Raw genomic sequence first — 24426 nt, forward strand, 5'->3', positions numbered from 1 at the left:
ATTATTTCATTAACTGTTCAGGTAATCAATAGCACAGAAAATATTAATTTTGAACACTATTTTAAATAAACAGTGGAAGTCGGGTTCTTCAAGTAACTTGTAACGTCAACACTAGTGAAGAAAATGATGAGGACTGATGTCAGAGAATCCTCTTCATGTAGAGACCGATCAACACTTGGAATGGACTTCCAGGCAATGTGGTGGAGGGAAAATCCCTGGAATCATTTCATAAACAATTAGCTGGACTAAGGGGGAACCAGATGGATGAATTAAGATGGACTGAATGGCCTTCCTCATCTTGAAGTATCCTGTGATCTTTACAAGGATCACAAAGATGACTTAAGAGAAAATTGGATGCGTTTCCTGGAAGGGGTTTGAGAGATAGTGCAAGAAGATCATTTTGACATCTGAAAATGGAGAGGGATTGTTGGAATTAATGACACCCTGTTCTTGGCAATTCTTCGATGCAACCTTTTCAGTTAAAGAAATGTCATAGAACGACATAAGTAAATGAGGACAGGGGGTGTTTATCATTTTGGTATTCCTGTTGAGTATATTATCCCCTCAGGCATATCCGTTAGGGATTTCATTCCCTCGAGTGCTCAAATTGTGGATTTAATCCCCCTGTGCAATGCATGTGGGCTTTGTTTCCTGCAGTGCGAACATTAGGGGTTTTATCCCCTTTGTTGCTTGTGTGCTTGCAGTTAGTATTTGATTGCTCTGTTATTTCCTTTCCCCTGGGTAAACACGTTTGGTGGTGTTATTCCCCGGAGACCTCGCATCCTGGTTTCCAGTCTGTCGTGTATGTACTTAACAATGATCCAAGGGATGGGCAATTGCTGGAAACCTATCAGTTTATCGATGGGGAAATCTCAACTTCATTGCTGCAAGTGTTCTGGAGTCTGTACAGTTTAGTGTGAAAGCTTGATCCTTGTAGACATGATAACAAAGAACAGTACAGCACAGGAACAGGCCCTTCGGCCCACCAAGCCTGCGCCTATCATGTTGTCCTATCGAGACCAACCGCCTGTATTCCTCTCTTCCCCACCTGTTCATGTGTCTATCCAGATAAGTCTTAAATGTCGCTAACGTATCTGCCTCAACCACCTCACTTGGCAGTGCATTCCAGGCCCCCACCACCCTCTGTGTAAAAAACTTCCTCCGCACACCTCTACTGAACCACTCCCCCCTTACCTTGAACGTGTGCCCCTTTATAATTGTCATTTCTGCCCTGGAAAAACCTTCTAACTGTTCACCTTATCTATGCCCCTCATAATTGTATAAACTTCTACCAGGTTGCCCCCCAGTCTTCAACTTTCCAGGGAGAACAATCCCAGTTTATTTAATCTCTCCTTATAGCTAATACCCTCCATACCAGGCAACATCCTGGTAAACCTTTTCTGTACTCCCTCCAAAGCCTCCACGTCCTTCTGGAATTAGACACAGTATTCCAAATGTGGCCAAACCAACATTTTATATAACTGCAACATAATTTGCCAACTTCTATACCCAATGCCCCGGCCAATGAAGCCAAGTATGCCATATGCTTTCTTCACCACCTTTTCCACCTGTGCTGCCACTTTTAAGGATCTGTGGACCTGTACTCCCAGATCTCTCTGTTTGTCTACGCTCCTGATGATTCTGCCATTTATTTTATAGCTCCCACCTGAATTGGATCTACCAAAATGCATCACCTCGCATTTATCTGGATAAAATTTCATCTGCCATTTCTTTGCCCAATTTTCCAGCCTATCTATATCCTGCTGTATTCTATCTACAATCACTATCTGCAACTCCAGCAATCTTAGCACCATCCACAAACTTGCTAATCAGACCAGCTACTTTTTCTTCCAAGTCATTTATATATATTACAAACAACAGAGGTCCCAGCACTGATCCCTGCAGAACACCACCAGTTCCAGACCTCCATTCAGAAAAACACCCTTCCACTGCTACTCCCCTGTCTTGTATGGCCAACACAGTAAGAAGTTTAACAACACCAGGTTAAAGTCCAACAGGTTTATTTGGTAGCAAAAGCCACACAAGCTTTCGAGGCTCTGAGCCCCTTCTTCAGGTGAGTGGGAATTCTGTTCACAAACAGAACTTATAAGACACAGACTCAATTTACATGAATAATGGTTGGAATGCGAATACTTACAACTAATCCAGTCTTTAAGAAACAAAACAATGGGAGTGGAGAGAGCATCAAGACAGGCTAAAAAGATGTGTATTGTCTCCAGACAAGACAGCCAGTGAAACTCTGCAGGTCCACGCAACTGTGGGAGTTACAAATAGTGTGACATAAATTCTGATTCTAGGATCGCATGATAAAGACTCAGGAGGAAAAAAGCAGAAATATTTATGTGAAATAGTGTGACATAAACCCAATATCCCGGTTGAGGCCGTCCTTGTGTGTGCGGAACCTGGCTATCAGTTTCTGCTCCGCGACTCTGCGCTGTCGTGTGTCGCGAAGGCCGCCTTGGAGAACGCTTACCCGAATATCAGAGGCCGAATGCCCGTGACCGCTGAAGTGCTCCCCAACAGGAAGAGAACAGTCTTGCCTGGTGATTGTCGAGCGGGCATTCGGCCTCTGATATTCGGGTAAGCGTTCTCCAAGGCGGCCTTCGCGACACACGACAGCGCAGAGTCGCGGAGCAGAAACTGATAGCCAGGTTCCGCACACACAAGGACGGCCTCAACCGGGATATTGGGTTTATGTCACACTATTTCACATAAATATTTCTGCTTTTTTCCTCCTGAGTCTTTATCATGCGATCCTAGAATCAGAATTTATGTCACACTATTTGTAACTCCCACAGTTGCGTGGACCTGCAGAGTTTCACTGGCTGTCTTGTCTGGAGACAATACACATCTTTTTAGCCTGTCTTGATGCTCTCTCCACTCCCATTGTTTTGTTTCTTAAAGACTGGATTAGTTGTAAGTATTCGCATTCCAACCATTATTCATGTAAATTGAGTCTGTGTCTTATAAGTTCTGTTTGTGAACAGAATTCCCACTCACCTGAAGAAGGGGCTCAGAGCCTCGAAAGCTTGTGTGGCTTTTGCTACCAAATAAACCTGTTGGACTTTAACCTGGTGTTGTTAAACTTCTTACTGTGTTTACCCCAGTCCAACGCCGGCATCTCCACATCATGACTTGTATGGCCAAGCCAGTTCTGAATTCATCTAGCTAGTTCACCCTTGATCCTGTGTGATTTAATCTTTTGCACCGCCTGTCATGAGGGACCTTGTCAAATGCTTTACTAAAGTCCATGTGGACATCATCCACAGCTCTTCTCTCGTCAATCATTTTTATCACCTCCCTAAAAAACTCAATCAAACTAGTGAGACATGACCTCCCTCGTATAAAACCATGCTGTCTGTCACTAATAAGACCATTCAGTTCCAAATGTGTATTGATCCTATCCCTAAAAATCTTCTCCAACAATTTCACCATTACTGACATCAAGTTCATGGGCCTATAATTACCTGGGTTATCCTTGCTACCCTACTTAAATAACAGGACAACATTGGCTATCCTCCAATCCTCTGGGACCTCACTTGTGGCTAACGAAGAAACAAAGATTTCTGTTAGAGGCCCAGCAATTTCCTCTCTTGTCTCCTTCAGTAACCTGGGATATAGACCATCTGGCCCTGGGGATTTGTCTACCGTAATGCTTATTAATACACCTGATGGGCAATATAACTGCCTAAAGGTCAAGCAAATGCTGACATTCGTATGGCGTCACTCTGTACATTTACCACAGATCAAGGAGCTGTGTTTATAGTGGCATTTGCACCGTTGAAATAGATCCAATGATTCCAGTCACCAATCTAATATTACACGCAAGTTAACAAATAGACAGCCAAACATCAGTGTGCTGCCGCTGAGGGGAAGCTGCCAGTAGCCTAAGGGATTGATTCTGTGTCTGAAGTGGAAGAGGCTGAAGAAAGATGGAATGAAGGAAATTTATCAACAGATAGCAGCATCGAAGGAAGTGATGATGACGCAGAAGAAGTCATGAGTTCTTGATGGGACCCTGTTTTTAAATGACTGCTTTCAAAACTCATTTTAACTGAAATGCTGGGAAATATGGTGCCTGAACATCCATAGAACCATAGAACCATAGATGGACATTTTTTGAGTTTCCAAGTTGATTGGTATAAATTGGAAAAAAGCTTCTTTAATATGGTTAATATTTGGTAACAAATATATATTTGTTGTAGAGGACAGTGAGATTGGACAGTTTTGATCATAATTGTGCCTTGCTGGTTGCAACAAGCCAAAAAGGTTTGAGATTGAAATAATTCCTCAGAGGCCGGGGTGTCTCTTCCCCAAATTCCTTTATTTACAAACATATCTCCACTCCTGGGAGTGCTTCAGTTTAAAGTTTATTTATCAGTGTCACAAGTAGGCTTATATTAACACTGCAATTAAGTTACTGTGAAAATCCCTGAGTCGCCACACTCTGGCACCTGCTGGGGTACACTGAGGGAGAATTTAGCACGGCCAATGCACCTAACCAGCACATCTTTCGGACTGTGGGTGGAAATCGAAGCACCTGGAGGAAACCCACGCAGACATGGGGAGAACATGCAAACTCCACACAGACAGTGACCCAAGCAGGAAATAGAACCCGGATCCCTGGCGCTGTGAGGCAGCAGTGCTAACCACTGTGCCACCCTGCAGGTACAAAGTCAGAATCTGGAATGCCAGTAGCCCTAACACTCCTCATTATATACACAGGTGGGACTCCCTGATTGGGCAGGCAATCATTACCTCAATCAAGGAGTTCATACTCCAGGAAGTGAACCCCATGCCCCTCACTGAGGTCATTACAGAGGTGAAGTGGGAATATTTTATAGGGAAACTAAATGGAGCAAGGAGTCCATCTGAGGCTTTGCATGAGGCACATCGGTGGAGAGGAGAGGGTGTGTGGAGTCTTATTCTGCTTATGCTGCTTGGCTGGACAGTGTAGAGGAACTTTACTTTCTATCTAATCCTTACTGTAATTAAACTGGGAATGTCTGATGCTAGCACTGGGTGCTTGGAATGGGAGTTTGTGCCTTTCATTCCTCAGCGTTTAACATGCTGCTGAATTTAAGGTTTAAAATGATAAATACTTGTATATATTTGGGCGTTGGGAGAAAGATCAGACAGGGAAATGCCTGATGTGATTTCTAATCTCCGAGGAGTAATCCTGTCCCAGCTGTGCATTTTGGATTAGTCTGCCTACGGGATTATCTTGTCCAATTCCGATTGTTTTTCCAAAATCCAATCTGTTTGGGACAGTCAGATTTCCATCTGAGACTCTGATTTGCATGATTACCCTGCCTCAGTGACTGTCCTCTGTCGGTTTTCCAGGGCTCGTGGTCCGGACGCAATGATCCTGGTGGATGGACAACCGCGACTTAAGGGGGAGATGACCATCTCGCAGATGTTAAACATCGCCACACAGATCGCATCCGGCATGGTGTACCTGGCCTCACAACACTTTGTTCACAGGGACCTGGCCACCCGCAACTGCCTGGTCGGAGGGAATGTGCAGGTTAAAATTGGAGATTTTGGAATGTCAAGAGATGTCTACAGTACGGATTATTACAGGGTAGGTTCCTGATTGACAACAGATTATATATAAATGGCTTCTGGAAGGTAAAGGTAGGTGCATCATTCATTAATGACTCCAAATTACTTTTTTAAAATTCATTTTTATGGGATGTGGGCATCACTGACTGGGCCAGCCTTATTGCCCGTCCTTAACTGCCCTCCAGTTCAGAGGGCATTTGAGAGTCAACCACATTGCTGTGTGGCTCTGGAGTCACATGTAGGCCAGACCAGGTAAAGACAACAGATTTCCTTTCCTAAAGGACATTAGTGAACCAGATGGGTTTTTTCACAATCGACAATGGTTTAAAGTTTATTTGAAAAGTTTACTTATTAGTCCCAAGTAGACTTACATTAACACTGCAATGAAGTTACTGTGAAAATCCCCTAGTCGCCACACTCCAGCGCCTGTTCGGGTACACTGAGGGAGAATTTAGCACCTTACTAGCGCATCTTTCAGACTGTGGGAGGAACCCCACGCAGACAAGGGGAGAACATGCAGACTCCACACAGACAGTGACCCAAGCTGGGAATCGAACCCCGATCCCTGGTGCTGTGAGGCAGCAATACTTGCCTCTGTGCTGCCCTTTCATGGTCATCGATAGTTTTTTAATTCCTATTTTTTATTGAATTCAAATTTCACCATCTGCCATAATGGGATTCGAACCTGGCTCCCCAGAGCATTGTCCTGGATCTTTGGAATACTAGCCCAGTGACAACAGCACTAAGCCACTTCCTCCTCATGCTATTCCATTTGGATTATTACAGGGTAGATCATCTCCAGCTATGACCTTTCTTTCCAGCCCTCCATTATAACCCTCTGGAATCCACCAAAGATCTACTTTTATTCAGTATGAATTATTTTAGTGTAGGTTCCTCATTCAGTGCAAATGTAACAAGCACCTGTGTCCAGTTTATCTTCCATTGCCACTGATGGGAAGTCTGCAATGTCATCTTATCCAGGTCCACTTCTTGCTCCCCTGACCCCCAATCCCACTAAATGACTGACCAAGTCAGCTTCTCTTCTTGGTCCTCATTCTGAACTGACAGTGCAAATGGTTCCATCTCTTTATGTACTGTCCACTTGCCTTTCAAAATCACTCACTCCCTCCTCAAAAAATACCCATCCTCAAATCTGCTACCCTTGCATACTTCTACAGCACCTCCAATTGGGTGGCACAGTGGTTAGCACTGCTGCCTCCCAGCGCCAGAGACCTGGTTTCGATTCCCGGCTTGGATCACTGTCTGTGTGGAGTCTGCACATTCTCCTTGTGTCTGCGTGGGTTTCCTCTGGGTGCTCTAGTTTCTTCCCACAGTCCGAAAGACGTGCTGGTTAGGTGGATTGGCCATGCTAAATTCTCCCTTAGTGTACCTGAACAGGTGCTGGAGTGTAGCCACCAGGGGATTTTCACAGTAGCTTCATTGCAGTGTTAATGGAAGCCTACTTGTGACACTGATAAATAAACTAAACTAAATAAATGAAATCTCCAATTCTGTCCCAAGCCATTCGACATGCTGTCAAATTCCAAATCTGTGCCCAGCTTTCTGGTAAATCAACGTTTGAATCTCTTCAATCGCATTTTGACCATACCGCCAAAATGGTCCAAACTAAAGTTACAAATAAAATCATTAGTGACTGTGACCAGAGCATAACCTCCTCATCCTCCATCATTAGACAGGCTGCAGCTTCCTCTAATGCCAGCTCAGCTGGGTTGGTCTTGGTTGGTTCCACTCTGGCCTATCCAATAGCCAGAGTATCTTCAGCAATGTGTCATTTCCATCCTTGCATCATAACCTCTGGAGCCCCTCACAGAAATCTAGCATGGCCACATCCTCTTCCTCATCTACATACCGCCTGGACCAACACAGGCTCCTGGCATTATCTAAGCCTGAAGGAAGCCGCATGTGATTGAACTTTACACTTTTATTTTGCATTTTATTAATTTCTTCGCTTGACTTGGATTGCTGCAAGCAATTTCTCATCATGTGGAACGTCAGTAACATCACCCAGAGGCATTGGGGCAATGTCTACACATGTCAACAACAGCTAGTTCTACCTCCCCACAACTGCCCTACCGCCTGTTGCCGTCAGACCCCTTGTTCAACCCAGTCTTGACTGAGGGATAATTTCCTGCACTTAGACATTGGGAAGACCTAAGTCATTATCTTAAGCTCCGGGACAAACTGATTCCATCCCCTTTCCTGACCAGACTGACTGTAATCTCCGCTTCCTCTCCTGCCCTGAGCTGAGGTTCTGACTGCACATTCTCTCCATCAGAATGACAGCCTACTTTCACCTCCATACTGTTGACTACCGCTGCCTCTACCAAAGTCTGTCTGCTGCTGAACCCTTATCCATGCGCTTGTCATCTTCAGGTGGCCTGGGCTGTGTGAGCTCCAGGCCATCCAAGATCCTGATGCTGGTATCCTCCCCCACACCACTCCCAGAACCTTACATTGCGCGCGTCCGAGAGCGGGTGAAATCTTGCAAAATGGTGTCCAATATTGTCGGTTGGCAGTCACGCACGCGAGTTGGTCACCAACACTCAAGCAGGCAATGTCGCCCATTAACGGGCCAATTGGACAACATATTATGTGGCCTCTTTGCCTGTACGGTTTTGCGAGTGGGCCGATTGGCCAGGTGGCCTTTAGGATTTAGCTGCAACCTAAATCCAGGACAGGATGAAATGTCCAAGCTGAAATAAAATTTCTGAAGGTGTCTGGGGGGGACACCGAGGCTTGTGTTTGACTGTGCAGCTGAGGTATTCTTTGCATCGTTTTTAAGATTGCAATTTATTTTGCACAGGTCTGCAGCTCCTTGAGTCAGCTCCGCAGCGGCTGTCCCTCTGGGGCAACACGTTAGAAGCAGCAGCCCAGATATCCTCCCTTTTCTCAGAGCACAGCCTTTTCCCATCCTCCCCGTGAGTGCTGAGCCTTTCCCAGTGTGCACTTCACTTTGGCTGCACATTATTGGTCGACCAGCATGAAATCATTCTCCCCGTGTCTGCGTGGGTTTCCTCCGGGTGCTCCACTTTCCTCCCACAGTCCAAATATGTGCAGGTTAGGTTGATTGGTCGTGATAAATTGCCCCTTGATGTCGGGGAATTAGTGGGGGTAAATATGTGGGGGTACGGGGAGAGGACAGGACTGGGTGGGATTATTGTCCATGCAGGCTCGATGGGCCAAATGGCTTTCCCCTGCACTGTAGATTCTATGGAATTATGTTTTGGGATCGACTGCGGCCCGGAATGCGTTTCACGCCCTCTTCTGAGTCTGCCAAGTGCGCACACCCAATGGGCAAAAGATTCATGCCCAAGTCCCACTAACCCATTAGTTTTGTCCTCACTGACACACGTGGGCTCCCACTTCCCCAAATCCTCTGATTAAAATTCTCATCCTTGTGTTTAGCAATCGATCTTTGTAACTTCCTCTACTCCGATAATTCCGCCCGCTCCAAACTTTCCATCACCCCGATTCTAGCCTCCTGCACATCCACCATCTCATTACCCCACATTCTCAGGTGTACCTATAGCCACCAAGCCCATGTCTTGAATTCCCTCCTGAAAACTCTGCGCCCCACCTCACATCAGACCTCTCCGCGGTGTGTTTCGCAGGACGTGGCAGGAGGCAGCGCGCCAGTTGCTGGCAGTGGAATCTTATGGTCCCGCCATTGTCAATGGGGTTTCCCGTTGAACGCACCCTTCCCGTGGCGGGGGTGCGCCATCGGCAGGACCACGAGACTTGACTGGAGTAAACAGCAACAAGACTTTTGCGCACCCTGCCTTAACTGTGTGACCTAACGTAAGGTCGCAGTCATTCCAAAGGTGTGCGGGTTAGATTGGTTGGCCTTGCTAAATTGCCCCTTAGTGTCAGGGAGATTAGCAGGGTAAATTCACGGGATTACGCAAATAGGATCTGGGTGGAATTGTTGTCGGTGCAGGCTCGATACCCCACATATTTACCCCACTAATCCCTCTAACATACGCATCCCGGGACACCAGGGGGCAACTTAACATGGCCAGTGCACCTAACCCGCGTGTCCTCCTGGACTATAGGGATTCTGTAATTCTATGAGTTCATAGAATCCCCACGGTGCAGAAGGAGGCCATTTGGTCCATCATATCTGCACCTACTCTTACCCAGGCCCTATCTCCATAACACTATTCCCATAACAACACATATTTAACCCCACTAATCTCCCTGACCTATTATATATCTTGGGACACTAAGGGGCAATTTAGCGAGGCCCATCTATCTCACTTGCACATCTTTGGAGTGTGGGAGGAAACTGGTGCACCCAGAGGAAACCCGCGCAGACACGGGGAGAACGTACGATCTTCACACAGACTGTTACCCAAGGCCGGAATTGAACCCGGGTCCCTGGAGCTGTGCAGCAGCAGTGCTAAGCACTGTGCCACCATTCCTAATAACTCCTCTTTTGCTTGGACATTTTGGTTTTTTTTAACTGTGTCTCTATGAAGAGCCTCAGGATGTTTATCTACATTAAAAACACAATATAAATGTCAGCCGTTATTGCCCTTGCATGATTTCAGGTTAGGCGCCACATTCAGTACAGATTCCTACAGGGTAGGTGCCTCTTCAGTATTCGAACGTCGACCTCTCCATTTCCATTTAAGAGGCGCTCATTATTCTTTTTCACCAGGCAGTTCGGATTTCTCCAAAAAACATTCCCCACGGCGGGATCTGTCTAACTGCATCAACATTAAACTCAAGGGAAACTGTACACTAGTTCTTGTGGGATACTGACAAATGGGATTGAGCCACTGCAGTTGGCACACGGTCCCTTCCATTCAGAATAGGAACACTTGCATTAAAACATATTAGCTTTCTTTTTCAAATTATTCATGTACAAATTCTCCGCAAACTGTCGAAAACCGGGAGGTGGCTTCCAAAACGTCCGGCTGTGTCAACAGGACCTGTGGTCCTCTGTGCCGGAAGAAGCACCAATGTCTTATTTAACATTGTTGGAAGTTATGGAAGCCACCTCCCAATTTTTGACAATTTGCAGAAACACAGAAACCTTGCAGTGCAGAAGAAGGCCATTCGGCCCATCGAGTCTGCACCGACAACAATCCCACCCAGGGCCTATCCCCGTAACCCCACATATTTACCCCACTAATCCCTCTAACCTACGCATCCCGGGATACTAAGGGGCAATTTAGCACGGCCAATCAACCTAACCCACATATCTTTGGACAGTGGGAGGAAACCAGAGCGCCCAGAGGAAACCCACGTGGACACGGGGAGAACATGCAAACTCCACACAAACAGTGACCCGAGGCCGGAATTGAACCCGGTCCCTGTGAGACAGCAGTGCTAACCATTCTGCCACTGTGCCGCCCAGAGACTCTGTAAATGTATAATTTGAAAAAAAAGCTAACATTGTTCAATGCAGATGTTCCTATTCTTTAATAAAAGGAGAAAATACTGGATAAACTCAGCAGGTCTGGCAGCATCTGTAGGGAGAGAAACACAGTTAACAGACTGTAGACAGGCCATATGGACTCAAAATGTTAACTGTTTCTCTCTCCACAGATGCTGCCAGATCTGCTGAGTTTTCCCAGCACTTTCTGGTTTTATTTCAGATTTCTAGCATCTGTAGTATTTTGATTTTATTTCTATTCCTTGTATTGGATTACACTGGATTTACGACACAATAACAGACTATTTGGCCCACTCACGGGTGCTTATGCTCCACCTAAGCCTCCACTACCTTTCCTCTTCGCAATCTACCATCATAACTCACTTTGCCTTCTCCCTATGATGCTTGCCTTGCTTCATCTTAAATGCATCTATAATATTTGCTTCAACCATTCCCTGTGGGAGCGAGTTCCACATTCTCACCACGCTTTGGGTGAAGAGCTTTCTTCTGAATTCCCTATTTTATACTGGCAAGTGGTTAATACTACTCTCTCACGGCACCAGGGACCCAGGTTCAATTCCGGCCTCGGGTCACTGTCTTATGGAGTTTGCACGTTCTCCCCGTGTCTGCATGGGTTTTCTCTGGGTGCTCCGGTTTCCGCCCACAGTCCAAAGATGCGCGGGTTAGGTTGATTAACCTTGCTAAATTGCCCCTTAGTGTCCCAAGATGTGTAGGTTAGGTGGATTAACCATGCAAAGTTGCCCCTTAGTATCCAAAGACATGCAGGTTAGGTGGATTGGCCATGCTAAATTGCCCATTAGTATCCAAAGATGTGCAGGTTCGGTGGATTGGCCACGTTAAATTGCCCCTTAGTGTCCCAAGATGTGCAGGTTAGATGGATTGGCCATGCTAAACTGCCCCTTAGTATCCAAAGATGTGCAGGTTCGGTGGATTGGCCATGTTAAATTGCCCCTTAGTGTCCCAAGATGTGCAGGTTAGGTGTATTGGCCATGCTAAATTGCCCCTTAGTATCCAAAAATGTACAGGTTCGGTGGATTGGCCATGCTAAATTGCCCCTTAGTGTCCCAAAATGTGTAGATTAGGGGGATTAGCGGGATAAATACGTGGGTTTGTGGGGATCGGGCTTGAGTGGGATGCTCTGTTGGAGAGTCTGTGCATACTCGATGGGCTGAATGGCTTCCTTCTGCACTGTAGGGATTCGACGATGGCCTCTTGTTACGCTCCACAAGAGGAAACATTCTCCATATCCACTCCATCCAAACCTTGGGTGGAATTTGACAGCCCCGTCATAGAGGGGCGGGGCTGGAAAACAAGACGGGCCATTCAAAAGTCCATTGACTTCAGCGGGAGTGGAAAATCCCATTGGCGAAAAAGTCCATCCCTTATTTTGAGACTTTAAAGCCGTTGTTCTATTTTAGGCATATCGATGTATTAAGCCAGACTGGATGGTGCCAGGTTAATTCCTGTTCAGTGCTGAATTAAGTGGTCCTGCCAATACTTAACCAGGAATCAAGATGTCTGTGAATCACGTATCACTGGGATATCACTTAACAACCGTTTCCCTAAAATTAAATGATAGTTAATTATTGGAGCATTTAATCTTGGGAGCACTGGGGCATGAAAGATGTATTCAGTTAAACAAATCAAGTGTAGTGAATCCTTGGCTTTGCCTCGTGCTGGTTGCTGTACAGTCAATTAGAGGGTGTTTGATACTATGTGGGATCCAGATCATTTCACAATTGTAATTTACTTCAGGAAAATTTAATTATTCCAGGATTTATTTAACAGTGTAACTCACTCCTTCGCAAAACAAAGACCTGTTGCTGCGATCACGTGTCAAACTCAATACAAATGAATTAAGTTTCAAGCCTTCAAGTCCCTTGGGTTCCCGAGTGCTCATTTCTTCAGAGTTTGATCTTATTTATTCTTCAAATAATTTAAAATGCTGTTATATATTTGAAGAACTCTGCAATGTGCAGTCTGGGCGAGATTGACACTTTGGAGTCCAGGGTTATGAATGGCCGCATCAGCCACTGATTGCCTGTTTGGTAAATGGCAGGCTGAACTGTGAATTAATTCAGTGAGAGCTAAGACCTTGGAAAAATCCTTACAATAGTATAATCCCATTAGAAATCTCTTTGAGCCCTTCCTCCTCCTCAGTCTAATCACCCAGCAACATGAGAATAAAAGCATTGCGAATACCACCAGCTGAAACTATTGGAGCTCGATACACACACGTTTGGGGCACTCACTTGGGCAGATCAAACCAAAATTCAGTCCAGTTCCACATGATGAGGATCTTCTCCCAATCGTGCTCTTAATGGACATGCTCCCTTAGGGGCGGCACGGTGGTACTGCTGCCTCACAGCGCCAGGGACCCAGGTTCAATTCCCAGCTTGGGTCACTGTCTCTGCAGAATTTGCACATTCTCCCCATGTCGGCATGGGTTTCCTCCAGGTGCTCCGGTTTCCTTCCACAATCCAAAGATGTGAGGCCAAATGCGGGCAATTGGGACTCGCTTAGGCGTTTAAAAAAAAGAGTGGCATGGACAAGTTGGGCCGAAGGGCCTGTTTCCATGCTGTCAACCTCTTTGACTCTATGACTCTATGTGTGGGTTAGGTGGATTGGCCATGCTAAATTGTCCCTCTGAGCCAGGGGGACTGGCTAGGGTAAATGCATGAGGTTATGGGGATAGGGCCTGGGTGGGATTGTGGTTGGTGCAGACTCGATGGGCCAAATGGCCTCCTTCTGCACTGTAGGATTCTATGATTCCAAATAATTTGACGTCTAAAATTGTTGCATCGACTGGCCAATCCTGCTGAACAGAAATCAAACTGTCCGATTGGGCAGTAATCTGTATGTTCCCTTCGGGAGGCCTCAGAAAGAAAGGTGGGGCCTTACTGGGGAGAGGAGAGGACCCTGTCTTTTTTGAAGTTCATTTATGGGATGCGAACATTGCTGGTGAGGACAGTATTTATTCCCCATCCCTAATTGCCCTCAAGAAGGTGGTAGTGAGCTGCCTTCTTGAACCGCTGCAGTCCCCAAAGTGTAGGTGCACCTGCAGTGCTCATAGCATCATAGAATAGAATCAAAGAATCATAGAATCCCTACAGTGCAATAAGAGGCCATCCGGCCCATCGAATCTGCACCAACAACAATCCCAACCATATTTTATCCTCCTAATCCCCCTGACACTAAGGGACAATTTAGCATGGCCAATCAACACATCTTTAGGATTGTGGGAGGAAACCAGAGCACCCGGAGAAAACCCACACAGATATAAGGAGAATGTGGAAACTCTACACATGATGTGGAGATGCCAGCGTTGGACTGGGGTAAACACAGTAAGAAGTTTAACAACACCAGGTTAAAGTCCAACAGGTTTATTTGGTAGAAAATGCCACTAGCTTTCGGAACAGGCTGTCCCTTCGTCAGGTGGAGTGGAGAAATGAGCATTTCTCTGTTGGACTTTAACCTGGTGTTGTTAAACTCCACACAGACAGTGACCCAAGGCCGGAATTGAACTCAGGCCCTGGCGCTGTGAGGCAACAGTGCTAACCACTGTGCCGTGCCACCGTGCTGCCCCAAAATGCTTTAAAGGAGAGAGTTCCAGGATTTTGACCCAGTCACAGTCAAGGAAAGGAAATATATTTCCAAGTCAGGATGGTAAAAAAAAGTTTATTTATTAGACACATGTAAGGCTTACATTAACACTGCAATGAAGTTACTGTGAAATGTGCCTAATCACCGCACTATGGTGCGCGCCTGTTTGGGTCAATGCACCCAACCAGCACGTCTTTCAGATGGTGGGAGGAAACTGGAGCACCCGGAGGAAACCTACGCAGACACAAGGAGAACGTGCAAACAGTGACCCAAGCCAGGAATCAAAGTCAGGTCTCTGGTGCTAACCACTGTGCCACTGTGCCGCCCAGAGTGACTTGATGAGTGACTTGGAAGGGAACCTCCAGGTGGTGATGCTGCCAGTATCTGCTGCCCTCCTTGTTCTAAATGGTAGTGGTCATGGAAGTTGCTATTGAAGGAGCCTTGGTGAAGTTCCTGCAGTGCATCTTGTGGATGGTACACTCTGCTGCCAATGTTCATCAGTGGTGGAAGGAGTAAATCTTTGTGGAATCAAGCAGTCACTGTGTCCTGGATGGTGTCAAGCTTTTTGAGTGCTGTTGGAGCTGCACTCATCCAGCCAAGTGGGGAGGATTCCATCACACTCCTGACTTGTGCCATGTAGTAGGTGGACAGAATTTGGTGAGTCAGGAGTTGAGTTACTTGCCACAGGATTCCTAGCCTCTAATCTGTTCTTGTAGCCACAGTGTTTCTTTGGCTAGGTTAGCCCAGTTTAGTTCCTGGTGAATGGTAATCCCCCCTCCCCCACTCCCTCCCCCCCGGGGTGTTGATAATATTGAGGGGAGTGACTACTGTTGTGACACGATTGTGTTTCTCAATCTAGTCAGTCAGAAAAGTTTTATTTTCTTAGAAACCTGCCAGTAATGTAGTTAGCCATGCTGTTTGAGAAGGTTACAAGACCCCACAGTTTGAAACGATTGGAAAAAGACTCCATCGAATTCTGAGATCGCTGTGCTGTTGATTACCAATTCAGAAGCACAACTCCCATCAATATCACTTACTCTTCCTACGATGAAGCTGTTAGTCTGTTTCCCATGCGACTGATGTAAATTCTGCAGGCACTGAGGATAAGAGAAAGGAGTCCGTCTTTACACTAAATTGTGTATGTTGGGATTTGTGAAGCATCATTTAGGCTTATGGCATCATTCTGACCTCCCTTCTATTCAAATTAATGTTAGCCTTGATTAAACACTCACCTATTACATGCAACCCAGTTTCTTCAGGTTTAACGATGTTTCTGTAGGAGATTGTATTTGCACATCCTGCAAACTGATTAATGACATTGATATCATAAAGCAAAAGAATTATCTGGAAATTACAACATGTCATTTGGGCAAACAATCTCTCTCAGTGGTTAGTTTCCAGCACTGTTATTAAGTCACTTGTGGATGTTACTGTTAATGTAACTCAGCAATTTGTTGGCTTAGCACAATAAAGCCACGTGGACCGCAGCGGTTCAAGAAGGCGGCTCACCACTACATTGTCAAGGGCAATTGGGGATGGGTAATAAATGCTAGGCCACATCCCATGAAAGCATAAAACATGAGCAGTAGTCATGTCTGCTGTGCCTCCAGATCTCCCCTCAACCTCCTTTAGCCATTCAATCAGGCTTGTTGTTTCTTATATGTTAACATGAATTTTACTTTACTAAAGGGCGGCACGGTGGCACAGTGGTTAGCACTGCTGCCTCACAGCGCCAGGGACCCGGATTCAATTCCCAGCTTGGGTCACTGTCTGTGCGGAGTCTGCACGTTCTCCCCATGTCTGCGTGGGTTTCCTCCGGTGCTCCCGTTTCCTCCCAAAGATGTGCACGTTAGATGCATTGGCCCTGCTAAATTCTCCCTCAGTGTACCCAAACAGGCACCGGAGTGTGACAACCAAGGGATTTTCACACTGACTTCATTGCAGTGTGAATGTAAGCATACTTGTGACTAATAAATAAACTTTACTTTTAACTAACTCCAACAGTAAATTCTATCACCTCACGTACCATGTGGACCAATGTTTCTCATGTTCTATTAAATTTTAGATATAATTTTATTTGTGGTGGCTCAATGGCACTGTGGTTAACATTGCTGCCTCTCAGCGCCAGGGACCCGGGTTCGATTCCAACATTGGGTGACAGTGTGGAGTTTGCATGTTCTCCCCGTCTCTGCACGGGTTTCCTCCAGGTGCTCCGGTTTCTTCCCACATTCCAAAGATGTGAAGGTTAGGTGGATTGGCCATGCTGAATTGCCCCTTTATGTCCCAAGATGCGTGGGTTAGAGGGATTAGCGGGGTAAATATGTGGGGTTGTGTGATTGAGCGGGGATGGAACTGGGTAAGATGCTCTGTCAGAAAGTCGGTGCAGTCTCGATGGGCCAAATGACCTCCTTCTGCACTGTAGGGATTCTATGATTCGTGTCCTTGTCCAATTTCTGTCATTTACTGCCAACAGTTTCTTTTAATTCACCTTGTATGCCTTCAAAACTTTAAGTAACCATTCTATTTTCCCACTTCCTTCATTGGGTCCGAGAATGTGCTGTTGACTCTTAGCTCCCAATCTCTTTTGCCTGAAATTCCCTGGCCAAGCTCCTCCAGTCCACTTCCAGCACAGAAACTGACTTGTCCAAAAATGAGGAATGTTGTCCTACGTAAACATGACCTTGGTGCTTCATCCCTTCTTGAACTCTCTTCCATGTCGGATGCAACTGATTTCACTATCTTCCAATATCACCGTCACACAGCACCAAGGAGCTCCTGTGGAAGACTCTGCTCCCAATGGACCAAACACAGTGCATCTCAAAAGCTGCATCGCTTAGGGTGGCACAGTGGTTAACGCTGCTGCCTCACAGCACCAGGGACCTGGGTTCGATTCCCGGCTTGGGTCATTGTCTGTGTGGAGTTTGCACATTTTCCCCGTGTCTGCGTGGGTTTCGTCCGGGTGCTCCAGTTTCCTCCCAAGTCTGAAAGACGTGTTGGTTAGGTGGATTGACCTGAACGGATGCCCGAGTGTGGCAACTAGGGGCATTTCACAGTAACTTCATTGCAGTATTAATGTAAGCCTTACTCGTGACGAATAAATAAACTAAAAAAAAAATTTACTTTTTTTCCCTGTACCATACTACCAGCTTCCCATTCCATTCTCAGCTCTCTCCCCTCTTCCTGTCTAGATCAGCTAACACACATACGCTGATAACTGACAGCTCTGCATCTCCACCAGCTCTTGCAACCCCTGTACGGCTTCCGGGCTGGCCAACCTGAAGCCTCAGTTGAGACACAGATGACCAGGTGCATGGCAATTTTAGCCAGGACACAGTTCGGCAGTGCCACACCCGGAAAGTGAGAAAAGGGAGTTCAGTATCTCTCATCTTTCTGCATTGGGAGCAAAGCTCATTGCAGGTTAACCTGTCTCTGATCCTATGTGTGCAAACAGTTCTTCTTCATGGTCCATGACTCCATGGCACATACTGTTAGGGCATGTTCGACCCGGTCTGCAAGATGCATGATCGCCGTGTGACACCGATTTGTGGCATCAAGTGGATAGAAAGAGAATAAAATCAAAATATTGTGAATGCTGGAACCTGAAACAAAAGCACAAGACGCTGGAAAATCTCAGCAGGTCTGACAGCATCTGCGGAGAGAGAATGGAGCCAACGTTTTGAGCCTGGATGACCCTTGGTCAGGCAGGGTTGTGTTGGATATAAAGACGGGTTAGCAAGCCAGCCTATTTCCATGTGGAAAGTTCACCTCACGCAAGAAGATTTCTTCATCCAAGCCCCAAACAAGAAGACTTGGATCAAATCTGATAATTGGCACTGGTCTTGATTGTGTTTAGATTTTAAGAACACAGATGTGCCACAATGCAAAGTTCCTCTCACCTTATTGAGGGAGGTCATAGAATCATACAATCCCTACAGTGCAGAAAGAGGCCATTCAGCCCATCGAGTCTGCACCGACAACAATCCCACCTAGGCCCCATCCCCATCACTCCACGTTTTTACCCTGCTAATCCTCCTGACACTCAGAGGCAATTTAGCATGGCCAATCAACCTAACCCGCACATCATTGGAGTGTGGGAAGAAACCGGAGCACCCAGAGGAAACCTACACAGACACGAGGAGAATGTACATACAGTCACCAGAGGGTAGAATTGAACCTGGATCGCCAGCGCTGTGAGGCAGCAGTACGAACCACTGTGCCACCGTGCTGCCCTTATGTTGTCTGTTGTGCAGCTAGAAAGAATCATAGAAACCCTACAGTGCAGAAAGAGGCCATCTGGCCCATCGAGTCTGCACCGATCACAATCCCACCCAGGCCCTATCCCCATATCCCTACACATTTACCCGCTAATCCCTCTAACCTACGCATCTTAGGACACTAAGGGGCAATTTTAGCATGGCCAATCAACCTAACCCGTACATCTTTGGACTGTGGGAGGAAACCGGAGCACCCAGAGAAAACCCATGCAGACACGGGGAGAACGTGCAAACTCCATAAGACAGTGACCCAAGCCGGGAATCGAACCCAGGTCCCTGGAGCTATGAAGCAGCAGTGCTAACCACTGTGCTACCGTGCCACCCATAGCTGAGGAAAAGAACCCAAAGACTTCAGACAACAGCGTCTGGTGAGTCAGGTCCAGAGACTGAATGCATTCTCATATAGAGTCATAGAATCCCTACAGTGCAGAAGGAGGCCATTCGGCCCATCGAGTCTGCATTGGCCACAATCCTAACCAGGCCTGATTCCCAAAACATCACATATTTACCCTGCTAATCCCCTTGACACTAGGGTCAATTTAGCATGGCCAATCAACCTAACTTGCACATCTTTGGAGCGTGGGAGGAAACCGGAGCACCCAGAGGAAACTCACATAGACATGGGGAGAACGTGCAAACTCCACACAGACAGTCCGCCAAGGCCGGGAATCGAACCCAGGTCCCGAGCGTTGTGAGGCAGCAGTGCTAACCACTGTGCCACCATGCCACCCAACTACCATATCTAACATCTAACATCTAACATATCTATAGTTCAGTGCCCTTACCATGGATTGTGTTCTCAAGAGACAACCACTGCTAATGAATCTCTGCACCACTAATTGGTAGGATTGCGGTTTGAGGGTATGTGCCCAGGCTGTGGAACTGTGGCAATTCGCCCTTCTCTCTGCTGCTTGTGAAGGGCTCTTGGTACCTGTTGTCCCCCTGTAGAGAGGGCTTGTCAATCATCTCAACCGTGTAGTGACTGGGTCCCATTGCCCGATACGATGGGACGGCCGGGTGTGTTTGCCTTGTGTATGTTCGGGAGGCAGCAGAGATCTCCAACGCGGGGAGTACATGGGATGAGAGCACGGAGGGTGCTCTGAAGGTCCAGATCAAAGGTCTTGATCAGAGTGTTGAGTTGACGGGTGTGTTCTTTGGTCGGATCTGCGGGTAACCCTGTGCGAGAACCTCTCCGGCTATGTCGAGGGCATCCTGAAACCCATTGTACAAAGAACCCCCAGCTTTTGTCGTGACACTACGGACTTCCTACAGAAACCCACCACACATGGAGCAGTTGAACCAGGAGCACTCCTCCTCACAATGGACGTCTCGGCACTCTACACCAGCATCCCCCACGATGATGGCATTGCTGCAATGGCCTCAGTACTCAACGCCGACAACTGCCAGTTTCCAGATGCAATTTTACAACTCATCCGCTTCATCCTGGACCACAATGTCTTCAGCTTCAACAACCAGTTCTTCATCCAGACACAAGGAACAGCCATGGGGACCAAATTCGCACCTCAATATGCCAACATCTTCATGCACAGGTTCGAACAAGACTTCTTCACCGCACAGGACCTTCAACCGATGCTATACACTAGATACATCGATGACATTTTCTTCCTTTGGACTCATGGTGAACAATCACTGAAACAACTATATGATGACATCAACAAGTTCCATCCCACCATCAGACTCACCATGGACTACTCTCCGGAATTGGTTGCATTCTTGGACACACGCATCTCCATTAAGGACGGTCACCTCAGCACCTCACTGTACCGCAAGCCCACAGATAACCTCACGATGCTCCACTTCTCCAGCTTCCACCCTAAACACGTTAAAGAAGCCATCCCCTATGGACAAGCCCTCCGTATACACAGGATCTGCTCGGATGAGGAGGATCGCAACAGACACCTCCAGATGCTGAAAGATGCTCTCATAAGAACAGAATATGGCGCTCGACTCATCGATCAACAGTTCCAACGCGCCACAGCGAAAAACCGCACTGACCTCCTCAGAAGACAAACACGGGACACGGTGGACAGAGTACCCTTCGTCGTCCAGTACTTCCCCGGAGCGGAGAAGCTACGGCATCTCCTCCGGAGCCTTCAACATGTCATTGATGAAGACGAACATCTCGCCAAGGCCATCCCCACACCCCCACTTCTTGCCTTCAAACAACCGCACAACCTCAAACAGACCATTGTCCGCAGCAAACTACCCAGCCTTCAGGAGAACAGTGACCACGACACCACACAACCCTGCCACAGCAACCTCTGCAAGACGTGCCGGATCATCGACACGGATGCCATCATCTCACGTGAGAACACCATCTACCAGGTACACGGTACCTACTCTTGCAACTCGGCCAACGTTGTCTACCTGATACGCTGCAGGAAAGGATGTCCCGAGGCATGGTACATTGGGGAAACCATGGAGACGCTACGACAACGGATGAATGAACACCGCTCAACAATGACCAGGCAAGACTGTTCTCTTCCTGTGGGGGAGGACTTCAGCGGTCACGGGCATTCAGCCTCTGATCTTCGGGTAAGCATTCTCCAAGGCGGCCTTCATGACACACGACAGCGCAGAGTCGCTGAGCAGAAACTGAAAGTTCCGCACACCTGAGGATGGCCTAAACGGGGATCTTGGGTTTATGTCACACTATCAGTAACCCCCACAGCTTGCCTCCTGGACTTGCAGAATCTCTCTGGCTGTCCTGTCTGGAGACAATACACATCTCTTTAACCTGTGCTTAATGCTCCCTCCACTCACATTGTCTGTATCTTTAAGTCCTGGTTGGCTGTCGAGATTCGCATTCTAATCAGTATTCTGTAACTTGATTTTTGTGTCTCTATATGCCCTGTTTGAGAGCAGATATCCACTCCATCTGACGAAGGAGCAGCACTCCGAAAGCTAATGGCATTTGCTACCAAATAAACCTGTTGGACTTTAACCTGGTGTTGTTAAAACTCTTACTGTGTCCACACAGTCACCAGGAAAGCATCATATGGAATAGAACAGGAGCAGAAATGGATCCTTGCGAGTGAAACCAATCAGCAGATGGCTAAGCAGTGAATATGTTTTCAGGGGGATTTTCCTCTTAATATCTCGGAAATGGATCATTCACTGTGTCGAAATCTCGACTTCCGAGTTTGACTTCAACACAAACACACATTAACACAAGATGCTTAACTGACAGATTGTCTTTATTTACTTGCTTGTCTTGACACAATGGGTCAGAGACACCACTCCACCGGACAAAGAAAATCATCCTGGTTTATACAATTCTGCAGCTCACAGTCAGTTGGACACAATCCAATCGAAAGTGTTACAAATGACATACTTTACGTATTGATCCAATAGAAAAAATACTGAACCACCCTGATCTATGAGATCACGATACCTCGTGGGATACCCCAATATATCATCCCTAAGCCTGTCCTCTGGTCTCTTAGTCAGATATCATGATTCTATTTTTTGATAGCAGCCCCACAAAGCATCTTCACTGGAACAATCTCAAATGGTATCCTTTAATTGATAAAGGGGGCCATTAGTATTTTATGGCCTTGTCAGTGAAGTTAACTGAATCTCTAAGGGATGTGGTCAACTCAACTTGCCTTCAGGATATTCCCTGATTATAGCCCCGATAAGTTTTATTTATTGCCAACATAATGAAACAGATGTATACATTGCTTATCAATTCAATGACTGAGCTTTTTATCACTACCTACAGTTTCAAGGGGTATCATTATGTTACCATTAATTCTTGTCAGTTCCCACTAAGTTCCCTACCATAACTCTTTCGTTAGCTGAGACATTAATATCTTTCTGACTCTGTTTTGATTGGAAACTGTGAAGGCACCCTCATTAAAACTCACTCTTGTATCAGTTGTTTCTGATAAGGTGTCTGGTGAGGTAATTAAGCCTCCTTTATGGCCTTGTGATTCCAACAGTTGGGTGCTTTAAAGGAATGTATCCAACATATGTTTGGTATCAAAGGGGCACTCTGTAACTGTGCATCTAAGTTTCTTTGTTTAATTTATAAAATATATAGAAGATATATTTATATGTATGGACTAATTAAAGGTATTACACATAGCTTCAAAACTACAAAGTGTTTAAAACACCTCATTACAATTACTAGCAAACTTGCTGCCCATTGATTAAAGTGAATTCTGCATCTAAGTTGATTAAACAAAAACCCTGGCAGAGTCTGCCAATCTTTTCTAACTTTCTACAACTGAAATGAGAACTAATTCAACATCTCAGCCTCTCCCTCTGACTGAATAGGCTGTTCCTATGACCCATGCACTTCAGTGATGTTCAAAGGTAATCTCCTGACTCCTGCAATTGGTTATAGTGTGGCTGTTTGATCCACACTCAAGTTCTATTCTGATGCACCATCCCTACCCAGGCACTGGGAAGCACCATTTTAGGAGGCAATAGCCTAGTGGTATTATTTCTAGAATATTAATCCAGAAACTCAGTTCATGTTCTGAGGACCCAGGTTCGAATCCCGCCACGGCAGATGGTGGAATTTGAACTCAATAAAAAATAATCTGGCATTAAGAATCTACCGATGACCATGAAACCGTTGTTGATTGTCGGAAAAACCCATCTGGTTCACTCATGATTGAATTCAATCAAAATTATCTGGAATTAAGAATCTACTCTGACCCTACATTTGAAGGGCATCTTCAAATAGGATGGGAATAGAGGGATATGGTCCCCGGAAGGGTAGGAGGTTTTAGTTCAGAAGGTCAGCATGTTGGTGCAGGCTTGGAGGGCCGTAGGGTCAGTTCCTGTCCTCTAATTTTCTTTGTTCTTTGTACTGATGAGCCAATTATCGGAAAAACTCATCTGGTTCACTAATGTCCTTTAGGGAAGGAAATCTGCTGTCCCTACCTGGTCTGGCCTACATGTGCCTCCAGAGCCACAGCAATGTGGTTGACTCTCAACTGCCCTCTAATCAAGGGCAACTAGGGATGGGCAATAAATGTTGGCCAGCCAGCGATGCCCGTGTCCCACGAATGAATAAAAAAAAAGATAGTCACTTGGCAATGGGATTCCACCAGTTAACAGGGAGCCACCTTGATGCTGGAGAAGTTGTTCATTTTCTGATTATGTGCCGGAGCTTCACAAATGACACACTACAGAAGACAAAACCTCAAAATCCCGTGAATGATGGGGTTTGTGACTTGGGAAAAAAAATAGTTGAATGAAATGGGCATGGAGCAGGAGTCAGCACAGCAGGCATCACTAGTAACAGGTTTCAACCTGTACACAGCTGAATAAACCTTCAATCAAATGAATGTGCAAAACCAACAAATGCTGAGTTACATAAACAGTAACATCTGCAAGTGGCTTAATAACAGTCTTCCCACTCATTATAGTGACACATCAGCGCATTCAGAGGAGAGAAACAGGGGGATAGGTGAAGTGAGAGATGCAGAAAAGTCACAGGCCGATTTGTTCTCTCCATAATCTGAAGCGATACAGGGTTCATAGCAGGTGCTGGTGGCACAGTGG

At 46.2% G+C, this 24426-nt stretch overlaps 1 protein-coding gene across 1 annotated transcript in view; it reads left to right on the forward strand.

Moving 5' to 3' along the window:
• Positions 1 to 24426, forward strand: part of LOC144511044 (NT-3 growth factor receptor-like) — an 826965-nt gene that overhangs the window by 793325 nt on the left and 9214 nt on the right. The window contains exon 14 of the mRNA XM_078241014.1: positions 5365 to 5605. Coding sequence (XP_078097140.1) covers positions 5365 to 5605 — 241 coding nt within the window. The remainder of the gene's footprint in view (positions 1 to 5364; positions 5606 to 24426) is intronic.

Source organism: Mustelus asterias, chromosome 24 (assembly GCF_964213995.1).
Source record: "Mustelus asterias chromosome 24, sMusAst1.hap1.1, whole genome shotgun sequence".
Taxonomy (NCBI): Eukaryota; Metazoa; Chordata; class Chondrichthyes; order Carcharhiniformes; family Triakidae; genus Mustelus; species Mustelus asterias.